Source organism: Dromaius novaehollandiae, chromosome 7, assembly GCF_036370855.1.
Source record: "Dromaius novaehollandiae isolate bDroNov1 chromosome 7, bDroNov1.hap1, whole genome shotgun sequence".
Lineage (NCBI taxonomy): Eukaryota > Metazoa > Chordata > Aves > Casuariiformes > Dromaiidae > Dromaius > Dromaius novaehollandiae.
Window position 1 is genome coordinate 19052437 of NC_088104.1, and position 10297 is coordinate 19062733.

The following is a 10297-nucleotide window of genomic DNA, read 5'->3' on the forward strand; positions in this document are numbered from 1 at the left end:
TGGCCAGCCCTCGCTGCCAAGCACTGCTGTGTCCCCGCAGGGAGAACTTCCTGGTGCTGGACATCTTCTTCGAGGCACTGAACTACGAGGCCATTGAGCAGAAGAAAGCCTACGACCTTGCTGGGCTTCTCGGTGACTCCCCTCACCATTCCCACGGGACCCCTGCCTGGCCACCCCAGCCCCCGTTACCCAGCGCTCTGGGTCCCAGCCCCAGGAGGATGTGGGGCTGGTCTGGGTGGGACTGCATGGGGCGGGAGCCAGCCTGCAGCCACCTAGGGGATGGCATGCTGGTTGCTGTCCCCATCCCTCCACATCCTCTGCACCCTTTGTCCTGCAGCCCCCGCCCCAGTCACGGCCGTGTTCCCCCACCATCCTGCAGTCCCCGTCCCCCATCATGGTGGTGTCCCCCTCCATCCTGCAGCTGCTGTCCTGGTCACAGCGATGTCCCCTCCATCCTGTGGCCCCAGTAGTGCACTCCCACCCCAGCCCTGCTGGCCTGCCCTGGGCTCCGGGCAGGCTGTGCCGCAGCTCCCGTGACCAGCTCTCATTCTTGCTCTGCAGGGGACATTGGGGGACAGATGGGCCTGTTCATTGGTGCCAGCATCCTCACCATCCTGGAGATCCTGGACTATGTCTATGAGGTGCGCTGAGCCCTCTGGGGCTACATCTCCCTGGTGGGAGTGGGGCCGTCAGGCATGGGAGGTGTTGGAGCAAGGGGCTGGGCATGGGGCCAGGCCAGGCCATCTCTGACTGCCATCAGTGGGGGAGGCTGCAACGCAGCCAGGGCTAGCCCACGGGGCAGGGTGGTACAGCCCCCAGATTGAAAGCACTTAAGGGGAACAGGTCCCCATGCATCCCCTGGTGTCCAGAGGCCAGGTAGAGGGGAGCTGGGCAGCGGTGACCCCCGTGCTTGCCCTACGGCCAGGGCAGGGCAGGTGCAGACAGGAGGCAGGTCCGTGCAGACCGGCGTGCACATGCACAGCTCCGTGAGCACCCATATGGGCCCGTGCGCACGTGTGGCTGGGTACTACCCCCTTCCCCCCCACACCCAGGTGATCCGCGACAGGGTGACCCGGCTCTTGCGCCGCTCCAAGCCACCCCTGAAGAAGCCCTCGGGCAGCATCGCCACACTGGGACTGGAGGAGCTCAAGGACCAGGTACAGCCCGCGCTCCCCATGGGGTGGGCTGCCCGCCAGGGCTGCGGGGACAGCCCCCGGTGCAGACAGGGCTGAGCACAGCCAGGCATGGGGTGCACAGCTGTGCAGCACGGGGTGCACAGCCCCCCTCCTGCAGCCTCTTCTGCTCCCTCAACAACACCTCTCCCACTGCAGAGTCCCAGCCCTGGAGCAAAGAGCATCCCCCACTGCATGGTCGGTTGCCAGCGCCAGGCGGGTGCTCTTTGCTCCGGAGCCAGGATGCTGCGGTGGGAGAGGTGTTTTGTGGGGAGCAGGGTGGGCTGCATCCCTAGCGGGACTGAGAGGGGCTGGGATCGGGGAGGCTGTGCTCGTGGGGGGCAGGTGGGGGCCAGGGGGTCGCCGGGTCTGCACGCCAAGGGCTGGCCGCCCGCTGACTGTGCCCCCCCCCTCGCAGAGTCCCTGCGAGACGCTGGGCCGGCACATGGAGGGTGCCTACAACGCCGGCATGCTGCCCAACCACCACCACCGCCACCACTACCCCCACCAGGGCGTCTTCGAGGACTTCGCCTGCTAGGCCAGCTCGGGACTGCGGGCAGCAGGGCCCCAGCGACCCCCTCCCCACCGTCCGCATGGAGAGGGACTCCAGCACCAGGCACCGTGGGCGCAGGCCCCCGCCTCCCCCTTCCCACCACCTGGACTGGCCCGCGCCGCTCGCCCCTGCCGGCAGTGCTGCCGGCTCCCAGAGCTGCCTAGAGACTGGAGCTGCTTCCAAGCCCCTTCACCCACCCCGTTCGCTTGCCTCCAGCACACAGGGTCGGCCTCGTCTCAAAGCACATGGAGTGGAGGGGGGATGCCCCATGGCCAGGACTGAGCGCTGCACCAGGCCGTGGACTGGTCGGCAGAACCGGACCAGCAAGGGGGCAGGGACAGGGATGCCAGAGTGGGCTTTGGGGAGCAGTGGGGTGCAGGGTGAGGGGTCCTGGCAATGCAGAGCATGCGTGGGGTAAACTGGGTTTCCTATGAGCCCCTTGAACCCCTTCGCTGCTGACCCCTCCTCAGTGGGGGGCTCTGCCCTGCACCGTCCCCCAGGAGGGAGACGTGCCTGGAACAGCTTTTAGCCTCCACAGGGAACAACATCTTCCTGCTGCATGAAGGGCAGCGTTGCGGGGCACCACCTCTGAGCAGCACGGCCCCGCCCCGGGCCAGCCCAGGGCCACTCCACCTGCAGTCACACCTGCATGGCACTGCCCTGAGACCCCTTTGGCCCCTGGCGCCACCAGCACTGTGACACCCCTCCACATCTGGCTGTCCTTCACCCGCCTCGTGCAACCTGCCAGGGCAGCAGCCCCCATCCCAGCGCTGTTCCCAGCCAGACCCCTGCACTGTGACCCCCACACACACTCCAGTGTCAGCCCCGAATAGTCCCCAGTCCATTGCTGCACTGCACATCCCCTGTCCCCCTGCTCTTCTGCCCCATTCCTCCTGTCCCAGTGCCACCGTGCCCCCCCAGCCCTCTCCAGGCGCTGCTTTCCCAGGCAATGCTCAAAGCAGTTTGCCCTTGGGTGCAGCCATCCAGCACAGCCCAGCAGGCGCAGGGGACCGGCCTTTGCTGCCCTGGCTGTCACAGCTCTTTTGCACCAGCGCACATCCCCCTTGCCACGCTCCTCTCCCGGGTGCTGAGCACCCACTGTGCCTCCCCCAGACCACACACATTCGGAGGGTGCTCCATGCCCAGCACAGCCCAGACCGCCACATCTTGACCTGCCAGGTTGCTCCCGGGCCGGGACTGGCGCACGCAGCCCTCCTGCTGCCCGGGGGACGGCAGGGACCCACAGCACTCCCCTTCCTGTAGGACATTGCCTTCCCCCCCTCCACTGTAGCAGGCACCAGCGCAGGGCAAACAGCCCCAAAATATCTCAGGAGGGGGGGTAGGCTGGCAAAGCCCCCCTCGACACACACACAGGGCAGAGGGGGCACCATGGCAGGAATTCGTGACCTCTGGGGGAGGCTGGGGTTTAGGCAGGAGGCCCTGCTGGTTTGGTCCCCATCCCTAGTGCCCTGGGATGGAGCACTGGCACAGAGCTGGCCCTGGAGCTGGTGTCTCCCACCCCAGGAGGGAGGGCTGGGGAAGGGTCTCCCAGGCTGGGCGTGGGCACAGCCATGCCGCACTGGGGCCAAAGCCATAGAAGCAGGGGCAGCCAGTATCCTCACCACCCTGACAGCCCCGGGCGCAGGAGGCCTGGGAGATGCAGGGCAGGGAGCAGAGCACCGGCCCCCCACCCCGCAGGAGCCAGCCCAGTGACGTGCCCAGCAGCCTTGCCTCTGGGTATGCACCCCCCCATATCCCCCCAAAACACGCACACACATGGGAGCATGTCCCCTGTTGGTGCAAGCACCTGGCACCGCAGTGCCCACTGTCCCCTGCGCAGGGGTGCTCAGAAACCCCCCGGCCAGGGCAAGCACAGCAGCTGCATCGGGGAGCCTGGCCCAAGTGTCCTGCGCCTGCTCCCCACGGGATCGAGGCACTCGTGGCATGGCCCCACGGTGACCCAGGGCAGCCCCTGCAGCACCCGTGATGTGCCCCCTCGCCGCTGTCCAGGCGCAGGAATGAGCGTCCCTGGCACGATGCCACACGTAGCCTGGGGACGTGGTCATGCCAGCCAGCGCATGCCCAGCCTTACACCACAGTCTGCCAGCACAGGCAGGAGGGGTGCTGGGTGCAGGATGTGGCCCCCTCCACGCCAGCGGGAGCAGCAAGGGCGGGCACAGGCACCGCAGCAGGGCGGCGCAGTGGGAGGGCTGGCGTGAACGCCGGCGCGCTGGTGAATGTAAGAGATGTGCGTCACTGTTTTATAAATGTACAAATGCTCCCTAATAAAGAGGCACAAGTAGGTCCTGAGCTGCCTGTGAGGGACGGGACCGGCATCGCTGCAGGGCCAGGAGCAGCAGGCGAGGGGCAGGAGTGCCCCGCCCCCCATGGGGCACCGAGCATCACTGGCTCGCGTCCCCACACAAAGCTATTCCCTCTCCCCAGCTTTCTTCGTGGCTCACGGCAGAGGTGCAGCGCTTGCAGGGCGCTTGCACAACGGTGCCACGGCTTGCCGCCCGCTCCGCGCGGGATGGCACCCAGCAGCAGGAATCGGGATGGGCTGTTTGGGAGCCATACCTGTGTCCCCACATAGGTGCCCCGAGGCAGCAGCCCAGTGGGGCGTCCCAAGGCAGCACTGGCGCCTGACCAGGGCCAGCGCCCCACTCTATCGGCCCCACGCAGGCGGCGCCGGGGGAGGCTGGGCTCCCGCCTGCCGCAGCACGGCTACAGGGTCCGGGGCAGGCAGGGGACCGGGGGCTGCCGAAATGATGGCAGGGGGTGTTGTGCTGGATCCTGCCCCTCACACAGCACTGCATGCCAGACCTCCGACCGCAGCCGGGCCCCCTTGCAGCAGCCCCATGCCTTCCAGTGCAGGCGAGCATGCCGGCAGCCCCTCCACTCCCGCACGTGTTATCAGGGACAAACACGGCCCCATATCAATGAAAAGCCAGTGCTCAGACCAACACTGCCCTCGCACGGGGCTGCCGGCGGGGTGCCTGCCCCTCCGCCGCCCGCTGCGGCTGCTGTGTGGGGCGAGACAGGCTCCGTCCTGCCCCACGGCCAGGGGCACGCACAGGTGAGCTGGGTGCAGCGCGGCAGCCCCACTGGCGGGGGCACACTGGGCTCCCCTGAGGGGACCACAGCAGGGGAGCTCAGGGACTCCGGCAGGGCTGCCAGGAGGAGGGGGTGCTAGTCGAGACTGAAACACGGGAGGCGGCAGATGGGGGTCTGGGCTGAAGGGAAAGCATGACGGAGGGAGCCTCCTGGGTGCCACGGGGAGCAGGGCTTCTCCCTACCGAGCTGATCTGCCAGCCTCCTCCCGGCCCTGCTCCATCCCCACGGGTCACCCTGCGGCACAGAGACAGGGATTGAAGTGGGAGGCAGGATCTGGTCTTGAGGTGAAGGCTGCTGGCAGCAGGCCCTCTAAACCAGTAATGATGATGCATGGATTAAGTCAGGTGCAGCTGGGACACAGACAGCACGAAAGACTGGTGTCTCAGACCACCCTGTGCAAGAGCTTTTCTGAGCCTGGTGCTGTGCCATGAAATGTCATCTGCAAAGGCAGAGCAGGTCCCCAACGACAAGCTGTTAACTGGCAGGACTGCCCCGTGCATTGCATGTCCCAAGGCTGGGGACTGTGGGGTCCTTTGTGACAAAGCTGTCCCTGCCACCAGGTCCTGACTGGTGCCCCTCCAGGATGCCCCAGTACAAAGCCACCTTCATCCACACCAAGGCCGCGACCGGGAGCTTGTGCTGTATCCTGCCCCAGAGCGAAGATGTGACAGAAGAGCTGAGCGAAGAGGAGAGCAGGATTGTGTGGCGAGCCCAGCACGTGGCCCTGGAGGTGCTAGAGGACACGCTGAGGAAGGACCGAGTCCTAATAAAAAACCTCAAGGATGTGGTCGTGCTGGACAGGGGGAGCAAGGGGGATGGCTGCTGGGTGGAGCGTTATGCCATGCTCACTGAGAAGCTGCTCCGGCGACTCATCTCACAGCTCGAGCAGGTGGACTTCCAGAAGAACCCCCACAAGGCCAGGTCCTACGCCTATGTGAAGAAAAACACCCCAGACCGCACCATTTACCTGTGCCCACTCTTCTGGCAGGCCCCCAGGGAGCTCGAGAAAGACTCGCAGCCGGGGACACTCATCCACGAAGCCTCTCACTTCCTGGGCTTGCACGACATCACCTACACAACAGCCAGCTTCCAGGTGGGCACCGGAGGTGCCGTCATATGGACAGACTCGCACTCACCCGCCTTTGAGTCCCTCCGGAAAGCGCTGCTGAACGCCAACAGCATCGAGTATGAGTTTGAGATCGTGCTGAAGCACCGCGAGCCCTACCGGGGCGACCGCTACGCCTGCTGCGGGGAGACGGCGAGGAACTCCATCTGCGAGAACGCCGTGCCCCGGGGCAGCCTCTCCTGCAGGCCCACAGAGAGGTGAGCTCTTGCATCGCTGGTGGCTCAGACAGACTCCCTGGCTGCTCCCTCCCAGGCTCTCTCAATGCCTGGGGCACAGCCACCAGCAGGAACAGGGATGACAGCCGAGGGGAGAGTGGGAGCGAGCACAGGAGGTGGGTGACAGCACCGGAGCAGTGCTACAGGAAAGGGTTCCTTGGGCTCCTGCATGGTCCCCGAGCTTGGCATCCCATAGTGGTCAGGGAGATCTGGTCAATGCAACGAGTGGAGCTTGGAGAGCAGCTCTCAGCTCTCTCCCTCCAAAGTAGCCATCCCAGCCTGCCAGATAACTGTGCTCTGGCACCTGCTTTGCTGCCCTGCATCTTGGCTAGATCTCTGGTGGCTGCAGAGGGAGCCCAGAGCCAACCCTATCCCATAGACAGTGCAGATGTGGTGGGGCAAGGAGGTCCTTGTGCAGTGGGTCCTCACATGTCCAACGGGCCATGTTCCCTGGGCACCTCATGCCCTGGAGGAGCCCAGATGAAGTAGTCCCCAAACCTTAAGCATTGTAATAGCCCCTGGATGTTTTGTCCTAGCTCGGCAGTGAGGAGGAGCACCATCGGGGACACGATGAGACTGTCCCTGCTGCCAGCCAGGGACACCATGAAGAAATGCTTATCCAGCATCTGGAAAGTGGCAGAGGCTGTGGACAAGTGTCACAGAGGAGCGATGGTAGCGAACATCGCCAGTGGGGCGGTGGGCATATCAGGGGGGGTAGCTGCTGTGGCTGGGTTGCTGCTGTCCCCCACCATGCTGGGCACTTCATTGGTCCTGTCTGCAGTGGGATTTGGCATTTCAACAGTCGGGGGGCTCACCAGTGCCACCGCCACCATCAGCGACAGCGTGAACAGCCTGGTCAAGAAGGGTGAGGTGGAAATGCTCATGAAGGAGTTTCAGAGGCAGGTAGAAATTTTCACAGGCAGCCTGGAGCCCTTCAAGAGGGCAAGGGGGCTGCTGGAGTTCCTTGGGCAGGACGAGAGTACAGAGGTCATCCTGGGGGTGTTTCGGGTGGTGGGAGGGCTTGGCCGCAGCATCCTCAACGTCACCAGCATGGTGAAGGCCAGTGCAGTGCTGGCCGGGACCAGCCACACCATCAGGTTTGGCACAGCTACCCATATCCTTGTGGGCCTGTCCCTGGCCCTAGACCTGTTCTTCGTCACCAAGGACTCAGTTCACTTTCACCACAGGGCACAGTCAGAGCTGGCAAAGAGCATCCGCGCAGCAGCTGCTATGTTAGAGAGAGAGTTCAACATCATTGATGAATTCTGTGAGAAAATAAACAGGATTTTAGAGGAGCAGGAGTGAAGAAATGAAGAAAGAAAGGCCTCGGAGATGGCTTGTCCAGGGTCGCCAGGGCTTCAGGGCAAAGTGGGGCTACTGAGGCCCTCAGGATGTGCACCATGCTATGAACAGGGTGATTTGCCAGAGCCCTGAAACAGCTCTTTCTGTGTGACCTAGCAAAGATTTTAAGTAAAGTTATTTTCATATGCTGCAGTCATAGCCCAGGTCCTTTCATTTCCCTACTTCCCAGCTTGTGCCTGGAGGTTGGCGCCTGCCGTAGGCTTCCACCTCCTCCAAACAGCATGGGGCAGGCAAGGGGATGGTAGCACCGGCCCCAGCACCCCACTCCAGCCAGGAGCCAGGCGAGATCTCCTGCTGCTGATGACACGGGGCCAAAAAGGACTCACAGGAGGACACGGAGCAGGGTTTAGCTGTGGCCCTGAGCAGGGATGCCAGCTCTCCGACAGGGTACTCTCCTGCTCCAGCTGCTCCTGCTTCACCCCAGGGTGCCCTGGACCCCTGCACTGCTGGGGCTGCCCCTTCCCATGCTGTGTCTGCACAAGGGGCCACGGTCGCTCTCACCGGACTTGGTGCTGCCACCCCTGGGGACAGTGCCGCTGCCTCCCCGGGGCTCGCTGGGCTGCCAGGCAGCTATAACCACTGTACAATGTCCTCAGCCCTCAAATCAGTCCTTTGCCAATGCTAAATCAAGCCAAGTGCTGTTTGAATTGTCTTTAATGAGCTGCATTAAATAGTTGGCATGCTATAATTAGAAGGGGATTCACAATAGTGAAACAGGCCCTTAATTTTAATGAGTGCAGCCCTCTGAACAAATGCTGTGCATCCGGCCCAGCACTGGTCACAGCTCCCCTCACCCCACTGGTGACAGCCGGGCGGCAGGGAGAAGCGTTCACCGCTTCCGGAGCAGCCCGCTCCGGCAGGCTGTTGCTCCCGTCACATCTCCTCCAACCAACCGCGGTCTCAGCTGGGCAGCAGGTGGGGTCGCTGGTGGCTGTCCCCGAGCTTGGGGATGCAGTGCAGTGGTACCTGGGCCCCTGCAGCCCACAGGGAGAGGGCATCAGCATGGAGCAGCCAGTGACGCCTTTTTCTGCCCTCTGCCTACACTGATTGCTGCAGCAGGATGTGCCAGGCGCCTCCTCAGGCACTTTCCATCGTACATCCATAGCAAAGCATTGCCACTACAGCTCTTTCCAAGGAAAAGCCACATCTCAAAGAAAACAAGTCATCCGGCGTGGAACTGGAGGGGATAGAGGCAAGCCTTCGAGCACAACAGGACACATGCCCTCGCTGCTGTCACATCCTGCCCATCACCTTCTGCCTAGAAGCGGCGATGGTGACAGACAGCACGGGGCGAAAGGCAGCCTCAGCACGCCAGCGATGTGTCCCTGCAGCTGGCTCACTGCTTCTGTCCTGGATGTTTCCCCAGGACCCACTTTCTGAGAGAAGAGCTAGCACCAAAGCTAGGTCCTGGTGAGGACGTCCTCAGGCACGCCAGAGTGCCCTGATGTCCAGCACCAGTGCTGCTGGCTTGCTCTCCATTCAGCCCTGCTGTCCCCCGTGCAGGAAAACCCCACTCCTACCGTGGGCTGCTCCCTGTTTGCATTTTTCTCCTCTTTGCGGGTCTCGGCGCAGCCAGCCCGGCACGTCGCAGCAGGTGAGGCATGCGAGCCCAGGCCAGCAGGCATGCATGGCCAGCAGGATTATTGCAGGGGCAGCTCTGCGCTCTCAGCGTCCATCTCCCTTTTCATTGAACAGCGCTGGTGTCTTGGTGCCACTGAGCAGCCAGCACCCCACAGCTGCATTTCACTGAATTAGGCCAGAAAAGCATAGGGAGTAAGACCACAGCTCCCTACACCCTCTCAAAGGGGGCTGCCTGCCTCGGCCTGGCTCAGCTCAGCGTTGGTTTAGGATCAGTGGAAATCGGTGCCCCCAGAGGAAGCCCAGCATCTCTCTGTCCCCTGGGAGCAGCTTCTCTTGGCCTTCAAGCGGCGTGAAGGAAGTGTTCCCGGTGTTTCGTTACCTGCTTTACGGCTTGTGAAGCAGCAGCCCCACTGCTGCGGGACAGACAGCGAGGCAGCGTCAGCCTGTTCCCAGCTGAGACACAGCAAAGAAGGGACGCTGCACCTCGCCTGTCTTGTAACTCTCTCCTGGCACAGACTCACTTTGTAACAGCCTACAAAAGGTCAGATATTGAGCTGATTAACATTGCTATATCTGAAAGAAATCTGCCATCATGGTTTAATGTAGCCAGAAGTGATCTGAGCTCCAGGACATCATGCAGGATTAGAGAAGCAGATTCTGCCTTCCCTGCTACCAGGTTCAGTTCTGTGTTTGCACAGGGACCCTCACACATAACTGCATTTGGGAAACAAATTATTGGGGCGGGGGGAGAAGGGGGAGACCCCCAAAAAGCAGCAGCTTGTTTTTTGCCAGTTTAAGTCCTTTTCCTTGCCGTGGATCTGAGAAGGAGGAGCAAGGCAGGTGCCCTCCAGCCACAGTGGCTGAAGCCCCGAGGCACCCACCAGCCCCATCCTGGCATGAGGTGGTAAAGGGCTTGCCCTGCTGTCAGGGCCAGCTGTGGGCAGGCTCAGGAAATCTCTGCCTGGCTTATGTCCCCTTCCCCGTGTCCCTCGACACCCCTGATGCTCCCATTGTGCTCTCGTTCTTTCCCCGTGGTCTCCCACAAACAGAGACTTTTACTGCTCCCCGCAGTAGCAGTTGCTCCTTACACGTAACGGCCAGCAAGCCCGTCTCGTAGTTCAAATCGCTTCACTCTGAATTGTTCCTCGTGGCCCTCTTCCAAGAAGCCAACAAA

The 10297-nt window shown here is 62.7% G+C and overlaps 2 protein-coding genes across 2 annotated transcripts in view; both read left to right on the top strand.

The window, feature by feature from the left end:
- Positions 1-4035, top strand: part of ASIC4 (acid sensing ion channel subunit family member 4) — a 29266-nt gene extending 25231 nt beyond the window's left edge. Inside the window, exons 7-10 of the mRNA XM_026122532.2 lie at positions 41-132; positions 562-641; positions 1053-1157; positions 1591-4035. Of these exons, the coding sequence (XP_025978317.1) occupies positions 41-132; positions 562-641; positions 1053-1157; positions 1591-1710 (397 nt within the window). The 3' untranslated portion in view covers positions 1711-4035. The remainder of the gene's footprint in view (positions 1-40; positions 133-561; positions 642-1052; positions 1158-1590) is intronic.
- Positions 4036-4725: 690 nt separating this feature from the next.
- LOC112978689 (uncharacterized) lies at positions 4726-7674 on the top strand. Its single transcript, XM_026092341.2, has 3 exons — positions 4726-4801; positions 5400-6162; positions 6717-7674. Exons 2-3 carry the CDS (start codon positions 5423-5425, stop codon positions 7483-7485), a joined length of 1509 nt encoding a protein of 502 aa, XP_025948126.1. The 5' UTR covers positions 4726-4801; positions 5400-5422; the 3' UTR covers positions 7486-7674.
- The last annotated feature ends 2623 nt before the right edge of the window (positions 7675-10297 follow it).